The 19,561-nt window shown below is 38.0% G+C and overlaps 1 protein-coding gene across 1 annotated transcript; it reads right to left on the reverse strand.

The window, feature by feature from the left end:
- Positions 1–6,202: 6,202 nt before the first annotated feature.
- On the reverse strand, positions 6,203–16,801 carry LOC149496818 (uncharacterized). The gene is made up of 4 exons (XM_089719931.1): positions 15,811–16,801; positions 13,859–14,103; positions 11,794–12,418; positions 6,203–6,378 (listed from the first exon to the last, which is right to left on the reverse strand). The coding sequence occupies exons 1-4, from the start codon at positions 16,799–16,801 to the stop codon at positions 6,203–6,205; spliced, it is 2,037 nt and encodes a 678-aa protein (XP_089576057.1).
- Between the last annotated feature and the right edge of the window lie 2,760 nt (positions 16,802–19,561).

A 19,561-nucleotide genomic window follows, 5' to 3' on the forward strand; every position in this document is an offset into this window, starting at 1 on the left:
CAGAGAAGTGCACGGCCTGGGGCGTGCTGATTGGCACGGGCGTGCTTCTACAAACCTTCAAGTCAAAGTTACTATAGAAAAGTCAAATTTACTGTAGCAGACGTGTCCAACTCAACATGTGCTTTCAATAATGTGAGAAACTTAGGTGTTTCTTCAAGTTCTTCATAGCACTTGTTGAAAGCAAGGTCATGGAGCTCTTGTGTGATTTGCCCTTGAATGTATAAGGACATGGTTGCTCCATACTTCTTTGCACGGCTCCTTGTAATTGGTCCACTAGGAAGTGCTAATGGATTGCCATTGTTATAGTCCTTGTTTCCTTGAGCTCCATAGGTGGTTGGTGATAGTGGATCCGTATCAGTTATCTACACTAAGCCCTTGTCTTCTTTATTGAAAAAGACTCCTCCTCCTTGGACCCATGAACATACTAAGGCCGTCAAAGCTCTTAAACAGTTAGCCCAACAGACTCCTGCTTTGACTATTCCTTCTGATGAGGCCTAGCTCATTTTACAAACTGATGCTAGTGATCTAGCATGGGGTGCTATTCTTCTTCAACGCAAAAATGGCAAAGAATCTCTCTGTAAATATGCTTCTGGAAAATTTAAAGATGCTGAGCTCCATTATCATTCAAATTACAAAGAGATCCTTGCAGTCAAATATGGAATTCAAAAATGTGAATTCTTCCTAGCTTCCCGCCATTTTATTGTTCGCCTTGACAATTCCTCTTTTCCAAAGATCCTTGATTTCAAAGGCAAAAATCTTCCTGATAAACAGTTGCTCAGGTTAAAAGAATGGTTTTCCCGCTATGACTTTGAAGTACAACACATAAAAGGCAAAACCAATCTTATCCCTGACTTCTTGTCACGAGTCTCTAAGCCTGTCACTCCTGTCTCCTCCATCATTAAGATCACTTATCCTTTTGTTGGCATGGCTTACTTTTTACAAGATACACCTCATCCACAACTACCACAAGGCCTCTCATCTCAAGAACGTGACATGTGGATTTACAGAAAAATAATTGAGCTCTATCCTCAAGTACTTCCACGTCCCAATGATTTCACTGCTCCTTATCCTTGGAGACTGTTCCCCACAGTAAATGAGTCATTTCCTCACACTAATAATGAGTTCTGGTATCTTTGGTGTCTTACCACCCTTTATCACCTTCCTGTAGAAATTCCACTTCTCCCAACTCTTTGGTTTCTACACAGAGAAGAGAACCATCGTCATCCTGCCTGGCAATTCTTTCAATTATTTGAAAATCTTTCCTCTTGGCAGTTTAAACTCCGAGCTTGGATCCACCAGGATAATCTCTTCTCACATCCTGATTTTAATAAAGCTAAAAAATACATGGCCATCCTATTTCTCAGGAGACAATATGATCCCTCTGGCACTATTGTCACAACTGTGACCCATTGGAAGAATCTCCCTTGCGTTTTGAGGAATCTTCTTTGACCATTAAACATGCACTTTTAATACATGGAAATACACTTAATAATTCTACAAATCTGTATATTCCCATGATTAGCATGCACAAAAAAGATACAGATCAAAGAAGAATGTTTTCCTATGCAGACTTTGCACCTGGACCTTCCACTGACCCTGGACCATCAACTGGACCGCCTAGCCCTCTTGGCTCCGAATTTCAAGATTCTCAATTACCTGACACTCCAAGGACCTCACAGCAGATTGAAGCACTCCTTCCAAGAAGATCACCACGAATCCAACAGATGCACTCTCAACGTCCTCCTCCTGATCTTGATGATGTTCCTGAATATGATCCTGAAGACGATCATAACACGTGGATTGCTGGTAATCTCAAACGAGCACGTTGGACCTATGATCACACTCCTTCTGATGACTCAGATGAAGACTGGTCAGAACATGAACCCATCAATAAAAGTCCCTAGGTCTAAAAGTGGATAGTGATGCGTCCCATCATTGTCCCCTTTCACTTTTGTAATAATGGTGATATGTTTGTCTTGTTGTAATAATGGTGATGTGTTTGTCTTTTCCTCCTGTCTTTGATATGGATCCATTGGTGCCTCCTAATGGATTCTAGTGGACTTTGCTTGGATGTGGTCTATCCCTTATTGCTTGTTTTGGTCTAATTAATATGTAAGGGATATGGGCCCATAGTGTTTATTTAAGTTGTTTTGGGTTGATTTTATGATGCATGCAATCTGCCCAATATTAAGTTGTCTATTTTGGGCTAGAAATGATTCTATTTTGTGTGTACTAGTTAGGCCCATGTGTTTTGGCCTTAGGGCAGCCTAGTTAGATACTATTCTTTAGGGTTATGTTTGTTTGGGGCTTATATATAGCCTCCTTAAGATGTAAAACGGGATTTTGGCATAATTTGAATCAAAGACAGATTGTTCATGCTCTTGCATGTTCTTCTTGATTAGAGAGATTGTGAGAATTTGCTATCCTCTAATTGCATCAAGAATTAAGGTAAACTTATCAACTCGTTGTGGCGTTTATCTTGTTCTTTGCTCGATTATTGGTGTTACCGTTTCCTTATAAACGTGGGGTGCCATAGAGCGTTTTAATCTCGATTATTGGTGTTTCCGTTTCCTTATAAACGTGGGGTGCCATAGAGGCGAACTTATATCCCATTCCTTTGATTCCCGATCCCGGATCCTTATCATTTGGTATCAGAGCCAAATCAAAGTTTTGGGGTAAGTTCTGTTATCTTAGTTTAGGAATTTGAGTTTTCTATTTGCTGGATTTCCTTTGATGTTATCTTAATACTTGCTTTCATTCTAGATCTGGATTTTTCTCTTTAGATCTTCTTGGATCTGGACTTTTTCTTTTAGATGTTCTTGGATCTGAGTTTTCTCTTTAGATCTTCTTATTGTTTGCTTGTTTATTAAAAAGAAAAAAAAAACAATTGATTACGTTATTAAGAATTTATAAGTTATTAAATACCAAATCTGGAGATTTGTTTGTCTTCTTGAATCTTGTTGATAAAAAAAAAAAAAAAAAAAAAAAGAGAGGTAAGTCAAATCTTGGTAAAGTCATTACCTACTTAAGTTGAATTAGGAGACACAAAAATTGTTGGACAACCTACATACTAAGTCAATATCTACCTAGATTGAAATTGGAAGACACAATTGCTGGACAACCTAAAGGCATTTTGACTTGATTTGGGAATTTATTGATAGTCCATCCTACATTCAATTGAAGGATATCATATTTTGACTTGATTTGGGATCTTATCTTGAGAAAACACAAAAATCATTGTTGGGCAACCTAAATATTAATTCATTACCTACCTAAATTGAAATTGGGAGACACAAACCATCCACTTATACCTTGTTAAGCCCTTACCCTACCTAAATTGGGTCACATTTGTAGGTTAAGTGAGGATATAAGTCAAAAACGTGTGCTACAGTAACTTGCTACAGGAACTCAGAAGCAAACTTGCTACAGTACCTTAAAACGTCTGCTACAGTAACTTGCTACAGGAACTCAGAAGCAAACTTGCTACAGTACCTTTAAAAAAAAAAAATTTTTTTTTTGGGTTTTCTTTGTTTGCTTGCTTTGATTGGGTAGAATTAATTAGGTCCATATTTGGTTTGCTTTGTAGTGAACTAAATTCATGCATTATATCCAGAAATTGTCTTTTAAATTCTAGTTTCTATTTCTTGTTTTTGTGCTATCTTTGCTTCATTTATATTGTTAGGGTGTATTTGCTTGTTCCAACACTCTAATTAATAATCAAGTAGTACATTGTTTTGTTCTTGTGCTACCATTCATTTCGTTTGAGTTTTCATTCTAGAATTGTGCTTACGTTTCTTTTGTTAAGGTTTATTTTCCTTGTGTTCTAAACTTGCTTTGAGATTGATTGGTTGGCCTGAAATTCTGAAGTACAATTGGAGGATTTGCATGGAGTGATTAAAGAGTGTAAACACGTGAGAGAGTGCTTTATCACTGACTCAAATGTTTTTGTGATTTCTATTTTGAATACTAACCATGAGTGCAGGCACATTTGGAGATAATAGTGGGGAGGGAAGTCAAATGGAGGATCCCCAGTTGAAACTTGTAATGGAGTCAATCCTAGGACAATTTAGAACTTTCAACAATTCTGTCCAAGATATGAGAAAGGAGTTGCAGGAGTTTAACGCTGCCCAACGCTCTAATACAAGAAGAGCTCGACCTAGTGGTACACCAACTAGATTTCAAACTCATGAAGAGAAGAAGGTCGATAATCCTGATCGTTACTTTAAGGATTTGAATAATGAGTTAGGAAGGGTGCAGGGAAGGAAGAATGTGGATTACCTCAATAGATATTCATCCACAAAGGAAGAGCGGAAGACCATTCTAACACCAGTTTGGTCAAAGGAAGTATATGTAGATCAATGTAAAAATGAAAGTATGAGACTTCATGTTGAAAATAAAGAAAAAGAGTGTAAAAATAAAATGAGTGAAAATATACTGAGTGCAAATAAAAAGAAAGAGGGAAAAGAAAAAGAAAACAATGTGAGTTTGATAGCTAGAGCAAGTAAGGATACACATGCTTTGTACCACAATCAGCCTATACTTGTACCTTTGTGTAAGGGACCTTATTTGGCCACTAATGATCTTAACCCATCCTTGCCAAGTGTGTTTGTTGATCTTTTGCAGGACTTTGAACATGTGGTTCCAGAAGAGATTGCCCAATCTTCATGTGAGGGTGAAAAGGTGGTTCTTGCACCATTGACACCTCAAGAAGTGAATATTGATCAGAAAAAGTTGCTTGAGAGAGAGAAAGAGGAGTTCACTGATGTCTTTCTTGAAGAGTTGCCTAGTGGATTGCCACCTTTGAGAGGGATAGAACATCAAATCGATTTCATTTTTGGCTCCACCATTCCAAATCAACCAGTCAATAGAAGCAATCCAATGGAGATAAAGGAGTTGCAAAGGCATAATCAAGTTCTAGCAACCAATGGAGTACAATACAGTCTAAAAAGGAAAGGAAGATTAAAGAAAAAGACATGGATTCTAAGGAAAAGTGGTCTGATCCTAGCTAGCAAAAGGATACCTCAACTTTTAACTAAGATTCGAGGACGAATCGTTTTGAGGAAAGGGGGAATGATACGGATCCATTGGTGCTTCTTAATGGGACAATTACATGGAGCCATGCCAATCGATATGGGGGCAGCCATATCCTTATTTGTTCAAGCCCAAATTACACAAGAGCTTCATGATGTGGGCTTGAACGTGTTCTTATTCTTTCTTGCTTGTTTTAGTCTAATTAATAAGGGATGTGGGCTTATAGTATTTATTTAAGTTGTTTTGGGTTGGTTTTATGATGCATGCAATCTGCCCAATATTAAGTTGTCTATTTTGGGTTGGAAATCATTCTATTTTGTGTGTACTAGTTAGGCCCATGTGTTTTGGCCTTAGGGCAGCCTAGTTAGATGCTTTTCTTTAGGGTTATGTTTGTTTAAGGCATATAAATAGCCTCCTTAAGATGTAAAACGAGATTTTTGGCATAATTTGAATCAAAGGCAGAATTACTCATGCTCTTGCATGTTCTTCTTAATTAGAGTGATTGTGAGAATTTGCTATCCCCTAATTGCATCAAGAATTAAGGTAAACTTATCAATTCATTTGTGGCGTTTATCTTGTTCTTTGCTCGATTATTGGTGTTACCGTTTCCTTATAAACGTGGGGTGCCATAGAGCGTTTTAATCTCGATTATTGGTGTTTCCGTTTCCTTATAAACGTGGGGTGCCATAGAGGCGAACTTATATCCCATTCCTTTGATTCCCGATCCCGGATCCTTATCAGTCTTGTTGTAATAATGTATGTGTAAGAATATGTGTGTCACTATCGTGGGCCCTCCCCACATTATTATGTCTAGGATAAGATTCCTTTACATTCTTAGGTTTGAAGATAAGATTGCCACGTGGCTTGTCACGATTGGCTCTCTAGATTACTTAAGATAAGAGTAGATAAGGATGCCGCATGGGATCTTCTCATTGGCTCTTTAGATTTCCTAGGATAAGGCTCTTTGCCTATAAATATGTAAGCTCTCTTCATTGTAAAGGCATAAGAAAACTTTCATAAATACAACCTAGTGTGTTTTCTCTCTATGGCTTTCTAAATCTTCTCCTTTCTCCTTTCTGAAAATAGTTGCTGTGCTAAGTAGTTTTCTCCATTAATGCAAAGATCCTAGTCTCCGATCTGTACCCCCTGTATGCTATTCTGGTTCAGTATTCTAAAGACCTTGAAAGGCCAATTGAAGCCGTGGAAGGCGTGTTGAGGCTATTCGGTTGCGAACTTTAATAGAATACCATGCTGGGTGGACAGCTCTCGGCTGAGGAGGGCACGCCCTGGGTGTGCCACCTTGCACCGGCGTGCTAACTAATTCAGGTTCCCACTCAACATGTGTTTCTATTAATGTGAGAAACTTAGGTGTTCCTTCAAGTTCTTCATAGCACTTGTTGAAAGCAAGGTCATGGAGCTCTTGTGTGACTTGTTCTTGAATGTGTAAGGACATGGTTGCTCCATACTTCTTTGCACGATTCCTTGTAATTGGTCCACTAGGAAGTGCTAATGGATTGCCATTGTTGTGGTCCTTGTTCCCTTGAGCTCCATAGGTGGTTGGTGGTGGTGGATCCGTATCAGTGCGCGCATGTATAAGTTGATGAGCAACCATCTCTTGCTCTGATACCAAATGATAAGGAACCGGGATCGGGAATCAAAGGAATGAGATGTAAGTTCGCCTCTATGGCACCCCACGTTTATAATGAAACGGAAACACCAATAATCGAGATTGAAACGCTCTATGGCACCCCACGTTTATAAGGAAACGGTAACACCAATAATCGAGCAAAGAACAAGATAAACGCCACAAATGAATTGATAAGTTTACCTTAATTCTTGATGCAATTAGAGGATAGCAAATTCTCACAATCACTCTAATTAAGAAGAACATGCAAGAGCATGAGCAATTCTGCCTTTGATTCAAATTATGCCAAAAATCTCGTTTTACATCTTAAGGAGGCTATTTATATGCCTTAAACAAACATAACCCTAAAGAAGAGCATCTAACTAGGCTGCCCTAGGGCCAAAACACATGGGCTTAACTCTAAAACACAAAATAAAGTCATTTCCAGCCCAAAACAAATAACTTGATATTGGGCAGATTGCATGCATCATAAAACCAACCCAAAACAACTTAAATAAACACTATGAGCCCATATCCCTTACATATTAATTAGACCAAAACAAGCAACAAGGGATAAGAACACATCCAAGCCCACTAGGAAGCACCAATGGATCCATATCATTCCCCCTTTCCTCAAAAAGATTCGTCCTCGAATCTTAGTTAAAAGTTGAGGTATCCTTTTGCTTGCTAGGATCAGTCCACTTCTCCTTAGAATCCATGCCCTTTTCTTTACTCTTCTTCTCCTTTTTAGACCGTATTGAACTCCATTGTTTGCTACAACCTGAATATGCCTTTGCAACACCTTTGTCTCCATTGGATTGCTTCTATTGACTAGTTGATTTGGAATGGTGGAGCCAAGAATGAAATCGATTTGATGTTCTATCCCTCTCAAAGGTGGTAATCCACTAGGAAACTCTTCAAGAAAGACATCAGTGAACTCCTCTTTCTCTCTCTCAAGCAACTTTTTCTGATCAATATTCACTTCTTGAGGTGTCAATGGTGCAAGAACCACCTTTTCACCCTCACATGAAGATTGGGCAATCTCTTCTGGAACCACATGTTCAAAGTCCTGCAAAAGATCAACAAACACACTTGGCAAGGATGGGTTAAGATCATTAGTGGTAAAATAATCTTCTTTGCACAAAGGTATAAATATAGGCTGAATTTGTTTTTCCTTTTCTTCCCCCTCTTTCTTTTTATTTACACTCAATATATTTTCACTCGTTTTATTTTTGCACTCCTTTTCTTTATTGACAGCCTCAAAACTCATCTTTTGCTTTCCATATTGGTCTTCATCCACTTCTTTTGAGGAAAATGATCTTGGAATGGTCATCCACCCATCCTTTGTGAATGAATACCTATTGAGGTAATCCACATTTTTCCTTTCTTGCACCCTTCCTAACTTATTGTTCAAATCCCTAAAGTAATGATCAAGATGATCGACCTTCTTCTCTTCATGAGTTTGAAATCTAGTTGTTGTAGTACTAGGTCGAACTCTTGCTGCATTAGAGCGTTGGGCAGCTTTAAACTCCTGCAACTCCTTTCTCATATCTTGGATAGAATTGTTGAAAGTTCTAAACTGTCCTAGGATTGACTCCATTGCAAGTTTCAATTGGGGATCCTCCATTTGACTTCCCTCCCCACTATTATCTCCAAATGTGCCTGCACTCATGGTTAGTGTTCAAAATAGAAATCACAAAAACATTTGAGTCAGTGATAAAGCACTCCCTCACGTGTTTACACTCTTTAATCACTCCATGCAAATCCTCCAATTGTAGTTCAGAATTTCAGGCCAACCAATCAATCTCAAAGCACGTTTAGAACACAAGGAAAATAAACCTTAACAAAAGAAACGTAAGCACAATTCTAGAAAGAAAACTCAAACAAAATGAATGGTAGCACAAGAACAAAACAATGTACTACTTGATTATTAATTAGAGTGTTGGAACAAGCAAATACACCCTAACAATATAAATGAAGCAAAGATAGCACAAAAACAAGAAATAGAAACTAGAATTTGAAAGACAATTTCTGGATATATTGCATGAATTTAGTTCACTACAAAGCAAACCAAATATGGACCTAATTAATTCTACCCAATCAAAGCAAGCAAACAAAGAAAACCCAAAAAAAAATTTTTTTTTTTTAAAGGTACTGTAGCAAGTTTGCTTCTGAGTTCCTGTAGCAAGTTACTGTAGCAGACGTTTTAAGGTACTGTAGCAAGTTTGCTTCTGAGTTCCTGTAGCAAGTTACTGTAGCACACGTTTTTGACTTATATCCTCACTTAACCTACAAATGTGACCCAATTTAGGTAGGGTAAGGGCTTAACAAGGTATAAGTGGATGGTTTGTGTCTCCCAATTTCAATTTAGGTAGGTAATGAATTAATATTTAGGTTGCCCAACAATGATTTTTGTGTTTTCTCAAGATAAGATCCCAAATCAAGTCAAAATATGATATCCTTCAATTGAATGTAAGATGGACTATCAATAAATTCCCAAATCAAGTCAAAATGCCTTTAGGTTGTCCAGCAATTGTGTCTTTCAATTTCAATCTAGGTAGATATTGACTTAGTTTGTAGGTTGTCCAACAATTTTTGTGTCTCCTAATTCAACTTAAGTAGGTAATGACTTTACCAAGATTTGACTTACCTCTCTTTTTTTTTTTTTTTTTTTTTATCAACAAGATTCAAGAAGACAAACAAATCTCCAGATTTGGTATTTAATAACTTATAAATTCTTAATAACGTAATCAATTGTTTTTTTTTTCTTTTTAATAAACAAGCAAACAATAAGAAGATCTAAAGAGAAAACTCAGATCCAAGAACATCTAAAAGAAAAAGTCCAGATCCAAGAAGATCTAAAGAGAAAAATCTAGATCTAGAATGAAAACAAGTATTAAGATAACATCAAAGAAATTCCAGCAACTAGAAAACTCAAATTCCTAAACTAAGATAACAGAACTTACCCCAAAACTTTGATTTGGCTCTGATACCAAATGATAAGGAACCGGGATCGGGAATCAAAGGAATGAGATGTAAGTTCGCCTCTATGGCACCCCACGTTTATAATGAAACGGAAACACCAATAATCGAGATTAAAACGCTCTATGGCACCCCACGTTTATAATGAAACGGTAACACCAATAATCGAGCAAAGAACAAGATAAACGCCACAAATGAATTGATAAGTTTACCTTAATTCTTGATGCAATTAGAGGATAGCAAATTCTCACAATCACTCTAATTAAGAAGAACATGCAAGAGCATGAGCAATTCTGCCTTTGATTCAAATTATGCCAAAAATCTCGTTTTACATCTTAAGGAGGCTATTTATATGCCTTAAACAAACATAACCCTAAAGAAGAGCATCTAACTAGGCTGCCCTAGGGCCAAAACACATGGGCTTAACTCTAAAACACAAAATAAAGTCATTTCCAGCCCAAAACAAATAACTTGATATTGGGCAGATTGCATGCATCATAAAACCAACCCAAAACAACTTAAATAAACACTATGAGCCCATATCCCTTACATATTAATTAGACCAAAACAAGCAACAAGGGGTAAGAACACATCCAAGCCCACTAGGAAGCACCAATGGATCCATATCATAAGTTTTCCTCGCGAGAGGCAGAGGCTTGCACGGTCTGGGGCGTGCTAGTTGGCACGGGCGTGCTTCAAATCAAGTGTTGTTCTTTGAGAGGCAGAAGCTTGCACGGCCTGGGGCGTGCTACCTTCCACGGGCGTGCTAACCAAGCATGGTCTAGGCATGTCATGTGTTGGAAATTCAGGTTCCAACTCAACACGTGCTTCCATTAATGTGAGAAACTTAGGTGTTTCTTCAAGTTCTTCATAGCACTTGTTGAAAGCATGATCATGGAGCTCTTGTGTGACTTGTTCTTGAATATATAAGGACATGGTTGCTCCATACTTCTTTGCACGACTCCTTGTAATTGGTCCACTAGGAAGTACTAATGGATTGTTATTGTTGTGGTCCTTGTTCCCTTGAGCTCCATAGGTGGTTGGTGATAGTGGATCCGTATCATCCCCCCCTTCTTTAAAAAGATTTGTCCTCAAATCTGCATCCATGTCAAAGGGAGACAAATCACTAATATTAAAAGTTGCAGAAACACCATACTCACCTGGCAAGTCTATTTTGTATGCATTGTCATTGATGCGCTCTAAGACTTGGAATGGACGATCTCCACGTGCATCTAGCTTATTCTTCCTTTGGTTGGGAAACCTTTCCTTGCGAAAGTGTACCCAAACCCAACCACCTAGCATAAGCACCAACTTCTTCCTTCCTTTGTTTACTCTATCAGCATATTGCTTGTTCCTCTTTTCTATGTTGGCTCTAGCCTTCTCATGTAAAGACTTCACCAATTCTGCCTTTTTATCACCATCTAAATTAGAAAGTTCATTCAAAAGTAAAGGAACAAGATCTAATACAGTTAGTGGATTAAAGCCATAAACAAGTTCAAAGGGACTAAAACCTGAAGTAGAATGTATGCTACGATTATATGCAAATTCAATGAATGGCAAACAATCTTCCCAAGTTTTTAAGTTCTTACCCACAATTGCACGAAGCAATGTTCCTAAAGTTCTATTCACAACTTCAGTTTGTCCATCCGTTTGTGGATGACAAGTTGTAGAATAAAGCAATTTAGTTCCAAGCTTACCCCACAAAACTCTCCAAAAGTGTGAGAGGAATTTTGCATCCATATCTAAAACTATAGTTCGTGGTACCCCATGTAACCTTACCACTTCTCTAAAGAATAGATCAGCAACATTATTGGCATCATCAGTTTTATGACAAGGAATAAAATGAGCCATCTTGCTAAACCTATCAACAACAACAAATATACTATCCTTACCACGCCTAGTCCTAGGTAAACCAAGTACAAAGTCCACAGATATATCAATCCAAGGAGAACTAGGAACAGGTAAAGGCATGTATAATCCATGAGGCATAGACTTAGATTTGGCCTATTTACAAGCAATACAAGAATTACAAACTCTTTCTACATCTTTAATCATATGAGGCCAATAAAAGTGTTCATTCAACATATCATAAGTCTTATGTACCCCAAAGTGTCCCATCAATCCCCCACTATGAGATTCAAGCACAAGCAATTCACGCATAGAACATTTAGGCACACAAAGTTTGCTGCCTTTAAATGAATTTCCATCATGTCTATAGAACTTATCAAATGCTCCATGCTCACATGCTACATATATGTTGCCAAAGTCAGAATCATTCTCATATAAGTCTTTAACATACTCAAACCCAAGCAATTTAGAACTAAGAGTAGTAATTAGAGTATATCTTCTTGACAATGCATCAGCAACAATATTATCTTTTCCATGCTTGTATTTAATCATATATGGAAATTGTTCAATAAATTCAACCCACTTACCATGCCTTTTATTGAGCTTACCTTGACCCTTCAAGTGTTTTAGGGCCTCATGGTCTGTATGGATGACAAACTCCTTAGGTAGTAAGTAGTGTTGCCAAACATTCAAAGTTCTTACCAAGGCATAAAGCTCTTTGTCATAGGTTGAATAGTTGATTTGTGCTCCATTCAACTTCTCACTGAAGTAGGCAATTGGTTTCTTTTCTTGCATTAGGACAGCCCCAATTCCCACACCAGAAGCATCACACTCAATCTCAAAAGTTCCTTCAAAATTAGGCAAAGAAAGTATAGGTGCAGAAGTTAACTTCCCTTTAAGCGTGTCAAACGCTCTTTGTTGTTCATCTCCCCACTTGAACCCAACTTCCTTTTTGATTATTTCTGTTAGTGGTGCTGCAATTGAAGAGAAATCTTTTACAAACCTTCTATAAAAGCTTGCCAACCCATGAAAACTCCTAACTTCAGAAACTGATTTGGGAGTTGGCCACTCTTTGATAGCTTTTACTTTCTCCTCATCTACTTCAATACCCTATGCACTCACAACAAATCCAAGAAATACAAGTCTATCTATACAGAATGTGCATTTGTTAAGTTTAGCATACAACTTTTCGGTCCTTAAAGTTTGTAACACTATCCTAACATGCTCAACATGATCATTAAGAGACTTGCTATAGATGAGTATATCATTAAAATATACAACCACAAACTTTCCTAAGAAGGCACGCAATACATGGTTCATGAGCCTCATAAAAGTACTAGGTGCATTAGATAGTCCAAAAGGCATAACTAACCATTCATACAAACCATACTTAGTTTTAAAAGCAGTTTTCCATTCATCACCTGGTTGCATTCTAATTTGATGGTAACCACTCATTAAATCAATTTTAGTAAAGTAAGTTGCCCCATGCAATTCATCCAACATATCATCAAGTCTAGGGATAGGGTGTCTATACTTTACAGTGATTTTGTTGACCGCTCTACAATCAACACACATGCGCCATGTTCCATCCTTTTTAGGTACTAGAAGCATGGGAACGGCACACGGGCTCATGCTCTCTCTCACCAAACCTTTCTCCATAAGTTCATCAACTTGCCTTTGCAACTCCTTTGTCTCCATTGGATTGCTTCTATAGGCAGGCCTATTTGGAATGGTGGATCCAGGAATGAAGTCAATTTGATGTTCTATTCCCCTTAAAGGTGGTAAACCACTAGGTAATTCACTAGGAAAGACATCATCAAATTTTTGCAACATAGAAACAAACATAGAAGGCAAACTATCAAGGTTAGCATTAGTTTCAACAAATAAAATCTCCTTATACCTTAGAAGCAATATGGGCTTCTCCAAGGCAATAGCACACTTAACCTCTCTAGTTCTAGCATAAAAAGTTTGTTTCTTTTTCTCTTCTCTTTGTTTTTCATTCACAATTGGGCCATTGATTTGTTTTGTTATTTTTGTGGCCTCTTTTCCCTCATCCTTACTATCTTCTCTCTTTTGTTCTCTCGAAATCTCACTCTCTTTTTTTCTCAAGGCCGAAACCTCTCTCTCTCTCTCAAGTATCTTTCATTGATCAACATAAACCTCTTGAGGTGATAATGGTACAAGAACCACCTTTTTCCCCTTATGATTCAAAGAGTATCGATTATGGAATCCATCATGAAGTGCTCTTCTATCATATTGCCATGGTCTTCCCAACAATAAATGGCCAACTTGCATAGGTACTATGTCACATAAAATTTCATCTTCATACCTTCCAATAGAAAATGGCACAAGCACTTGTCGAGTCAATTTCACCTCCCCACAATCATTCAACCATTGCAACTTATAAGGCTTAGGATGCTTGAGACAAGTTAAGTTCAATTTGTTTACCATGTTTACACTAGCAACATTAGTGCAACTACCCCCATCAATGATAAGGGTACACACCTTTCCACTAATCAAACATCTAGTGTGAAATATGTTCTCACATTGCTCAAGGCTTTCTTCTTTGACATGCATATTCAAAGCACGCCTAGCAACCAAAGCTTCTCCATGTTCAGGTAATATTAAGTTTTCTGAATCATCATCATCATCATCAATTAAATTAGGCATATCATCACAATCACTACATTCAGATTCAGAACTAACGTTCCCATCATCTTTAGCAATCATAACCCTTTTATTAGGACATTGAGATGCATAATGCTCTTTCCCCAAACATTTAAAGCATTTAATTTCTCTAGAAGGGGTTGTAGAGTTAGAAGTTCCTTTGTTGCTTTTGATTGAAGTTTGGACAGCTTCTTTACCTTTTGAAGTTGAATCTGTCCTTTGAGAATTTGAGCCTCTAAATTCTTTCTTCTCACCTTCTTTGGGTGACGCGGAACCCAATGAAAATAAATTTCATGAACTCTATGACAAGTTTTGGAAGAGATCCAAGATCAAACTAAACCCCTCTCTATGGCACCCAAAGCTTAAAGAAGCAAGAACACCAATAATAGAGAAAAAGAATAAGATAAACGCCACAATTAGATTGATAAGTTTACCTTGATTCTTGATGCAATTAGAAGAATGCAATCTCACACTCTCTAAAAACATGAACACGCCAAAGGCATGGAAGAAGAAAATCTCTCTTTAATTGATTGAATAATGTGTAAAATTTTACAAAATAACAAGCTATTTATACTAATCTAAGAGGTCCAGATCCCTAGAGGATTTAGAGTTAGCTAAGGAGTAGGATTTAGCAAATCTAAACCAACTAAGGAGTTGACTAACAAAATCATAACAACTTAAGGATTTGGAGATCTAATCCAAATCCACTAAAGATTAACTAAATCTAAACAAACCAAGGCTAAAATAATCATGGGGGGTCGAATTATAGGAGGCCCAACCCATTTACAAAGCAAAGAACTCAAAATAACGAACTATGTTAATGAGAGGCAGGCTAGTGCACGGTCTAGGGCGTGCCAAGGCGCACGGGCGTGCGCGCATGGTGTGACTTCCTTCGCGAGAGGCAGAGAAGTGCACGGCCTGGGGCGTGTCAGCTTGCACGGGCGTGCGCGCATGGAAGAGTTTCCTTCGCGAGAGTCAGTAAGGTGCACGGCTTGGGGCGTGCTGAATGGCACGGGCGTGCTCCGAGTCATGTGTTGTTCCTTGAAAGGCAGTAGCTTGCACGGCCTGGGGTGTGCCACCTTGCACGGGCGTGCTATCCAAACATGGTTCCCACTCAACTTGTGCTTCTATTAATGTGAGAAACTTAGGTGTTCCTCCAAGTTCTTCATAGCACTTGTTGAAAGCAAGGTCATGGAGCTCTTGTGTGATTTGTTCTTGAATGTATAAGGACATGGTTGCTCCATACTTCTTTGCACGGCTCCTTGTAATTGGTCCACTAGGAAGTGCTAATGGATTGCCATTGTTGTGGTCCTTGTTCCCTTGAGCTTCATAGGTGATATGGATCCATTGGTGCCTCCTAATGGAAAATGGCACCTTCACCTGCTTGTTTACTCTTACAGAACCCATATCATTTAGCCATTGAAGCTTATATGGCCTTGGGTGCTGCACACAAGTCAAACCCAATTTCTGCACCATGCTCAAACTAGCTACATTAGTGCAACTTCCACTATCAATAATCAAAAGACATACCTTGTCAAGTACCAAGCACCTAGTATGGAAAATATTCTCTCTTTGTACTAAGCTCTCCTCTTGAACTTGCAAGTTGAGAACTCGCCTAGTAACTAGTAATTGTCCCATCTCAGGTTGTAAAACTTCATCATCAACCTCATCATCATCATGGCAGTCTTCAAGTGGTGGCATTGGGTTTTCTTCATCCTCAGATTCAGAATAGGTGTATCCATCCCTAATCACTATTACTCTCTTATTAGGGCATTGAGACGATATATGGCCCTTCCCAAGACACTTGAAACATTTGATGTCTCTACTAGGAGTATTGGAACTTGAACCCTTTGAATAAGTTGGCACATTAGGCGTGAATGCCTTAGGCACTGAATCTGTCCCCTTTTGTGTAGAGCTTTGAAACTCCTTTTTCTCCTCCCTTTTAGGCCATCTAGCACCCCAAGAATTGCTATTGTTGTTGGCAGCCCTATATGATGTGGTGCTCTTCCCTTTTCTCTGCTTCTCTAACTTCATAGCCATATTCAGCATCTCCTCCATGGAATCATACTTGTACATCTCTAATGCATCAGCTATGTCTTTATTAAGGCCACCTAGGAATCTAGCCATGGTCACCTCCTCATTTTCCTCAATGTGTGCTCTAGCCATGCACATCTCCATATCCTTATGATAGTCTTCTACTGATTTGGCTCCTTGGACGAGTCTATGAAGCTTCTGATGCAACTCCCTGAAATAATGCTCAGGAAGAAAACGTTTTCTCATTACCTCCTTCATGTCTTCCCAATTGTGGATAGGTCGTCTTCCCACTTTTCTTCGACTCTGATTAAGTTGATCCCACCAAAATAGAGCATAGTCTTGGAACTCTAAGGCTGCAATTTTCACCTTTTTTTCTTCAGTATACCTGTTGCATTCAAAGATCATCTCGACCTTCCTCTCCCATTCCAAGTATTCGTCTGCATTGTTTCGGCCTTTGAAAGGTGGCACCTTGAGTTTGATGTTACCCAAGTTACCATCTAATGGTGTGTCAACCTCTTCGTCATCCTCTCCATAGTAAGTTTCATTTCTGTAAACACGGCCTCTACCAATCCCTCTTCCTGTTCCTCTATTATTTCTACCTCCTCTTGCCCACATAGGCTCTCTATGCCATTCATCATCCTCTTCTTCATACTCTTCATGCCAAGGTTGTCTAGAGTGCTCTTTGGAAGTGCTTGCACCCCTCCTTGTGGCATTAGGGTCATGTCTTTCTGTCTTTTGCTCTTGAATCTCCAGTCTGTCATTAAAGCTCTCCATAAGCCTAGTGATTCGTCCCATTTCTCCAGAGAAAGCATCTAGAAAGGCTTGTAGTTTTGGATCTTCAACTTTGAGAGGGCTATTATCCTTGTCTCTAGATGAATTAGACATCCTGAAATAAGATTGCAAAAACTAAGGAAATAGTTAGTTTATCACTCCCTCACGTGTTTCTCTCCTTATTTGGCTTTTTTTTTTTTTCAATATGTGGGTTTCACTCCAGCCTTTTACCACTCTTTCCACTTGAATAATTGCACTTCAGAATCCCAAAGTTGCTACAAAAGTCAAGAGAAAGTTAGGAAAAATAAAGAATATAATTAAGTAATGCACAAACTCTATCAAGAAATCACAATGTTTGAATGGCAATACAAGAATAAGAAAGGTGTATTGCTAGAAATCAATAAACGAAAGTGTAGGAACAAGCAAATAACACTTTAGCAATGTTAAATGAAGCAAAGATAGCACACAAACAAGAAATTGAAACTAGAATTTAAAAGATGATTTAGGGATATAGTGTATGAATTTAGTTCACTACAAAGCAAACCAAATATGGACCTAATTAATTCTACCCAATCAAAGCAAGCAAACAAAGAAAACCCAAAAAAAAATTTTTTTTTTTAAAGGTACTGTAGCAAGTTTGCTTCTGAGTTCCTGTAGCAAGTTACTGTAGCAGACGTTTTAAGGTACTGTAGCAAGTTTGCTTCTGAGTTCCTGTAGCAAGTTACTATAGCACAACGTTTTTGATTTATATCCTCACTTAACCTACAAATGTGACCCAATTTAGGTAGGGTAAGGGCTTAACAGGGTATAAGTGGATGGTTTGTGTCTCCCAATTCAATTTAGGTAGGTAATGACTTAGTCCAACAATGACTTTTGTGTCTCCCAATTCAATTTTAGGTAGGTAATGACTTTGTCCAACAATGATTTTATGTCTCCCAATTCAATTTCAGGTAGGTAATGTCTTTAACAACCAATTCAGATCTAGATTTTTTTTTTTTTATCAAGAAATAAGCAAACAACAAGAATATTCAAAGATAGATCTTGAATTAGTCAAAGGGTAACTAGAAAATGATGCAAACAATAAGAAGATACAAAGAGAAAACTAGATTCAAGAAGATTTAACAAGAAAATTCTAGATCCAAGAAGATCTAATGAGAAATTTTCTAGACCCAACAAGATCTAAAGAGATAATGTCTAGATCGAACAATATTTAAAGATTTTTTTTTTTTTTTTTTAAGTCCCTAACCCTAGGATAGATTGAAATCCACAACCACAGTGCTCTGATACCAGATAATACGATCCTAGCCAATTAACAAATACTCTTGCAAATCAACAAGGAACATCTAGCGGAAAGCATGCAATCTCGGAAGTACCCGACAATCCCTTTAACCCCCAAGTACTCTTGAAGAGAGAAAGCAAGAAATTTAGAACAAGAATCAGAAACTTACCTTCAAGTACTCTTGAAAACAACTCTGAAATTCTTGGTGCAATTAATCTTGTAGAACTCACAAGCTTAACTACTAAGGATATTTTGGTTCTATGAAGAACACAATCTGTTCTTGAAAGAACAAGAAGAAAACGTTTTGTTTTGATTTCAATTCAATGGTTGGCTAAAAAATCCCGTTTTACATCTTAAGGAGGCTATATATAAGCCCCAAACAAACATAACCCTAAAGAAGAGTATCTAACTAGGCTGCCCTAAGGCCAAAACTGATATGGATCCATTGGTGCTTCTTAATGGGACAATTACATGGAGCCATGCCAATCGATATGGGGGCAGCCATATCCTTATTTGTTCAAGCCCAAATTACACAAGAGCTTCATGATGTGGGCTTGAACGTGTTCTTATTCTTTCTTGCTTGTTTTAGTCTAATTAATAAGGGATGTGGGCTTATAGTATTTATTTAAGTTGTTTTGGGTTGGTTTTATGATGCATGCAATCTGCCCAATATTAAGTTGTCTATTTTGGGTTGGAAATCATTCTATTTTGTGTGTACTAGTTAGGCCCATGTGTTTTGGCCTTAGGGCAGCCTAGTTAGATGCTTTTCTTTAGGGTTATGTTTGTTTAAGGCATATAAATAGCCTCCTTAAGATGTAAAACGAGATTTTTGGCATAATTTGAATCAAAGGCAGAATTACTCATGCTCTTGCATGTTCTTCTTAATTAGAGTGATTGTGAGAATTTGCTATCCCCTAATTGCATCAAGAATTAAGGTAAACTTATCAATTCATTTGTGGCGTTTATCTTGTTCTTTGCTCGATTATTGGTGTTACCGTTTCATTATAAACGTGGGGTGCCATAGAGGCGAACTTATATCCCATTCCTTTGATTCCCGATCCCGGTTCCTTATCATTTGGTATCAGAGCCATTGGTGCTTCTTAATGGGACAATTACATGGAGCCATGCCAATCGATATGGGGGCAGCCATATCCTTATTTGTTCAAGCCCAAATTACACAAGAGCTTCATGATGTGGGCTTGAACGTGTTCTTATTCTTTCTTGCTTGTTTTAGTCTAATTAATAAGGGATGTGGGCTTATAGTATTTATTTAAGTTGTTTTGGGTTGGTTTTATGATGCATGCAATCTGCCCAATATTAAGTTG

The sequence above is a fragment of the Jatropha curcas genome, chromosome 4 (genome assembly GCF_041381405.1).
Source record: "Jatropha curcas cultivar XTBG-Jc1 chromosome 4, XTBG_Jcur_1.0, whole genome shotgun sequence".
NCBI lineage: Eukaryota > Viridiplantae > Streptophyta > Magnoliopsida > Malpighiales > Euphorbiaceae > Jatropha > Jatropha curcas.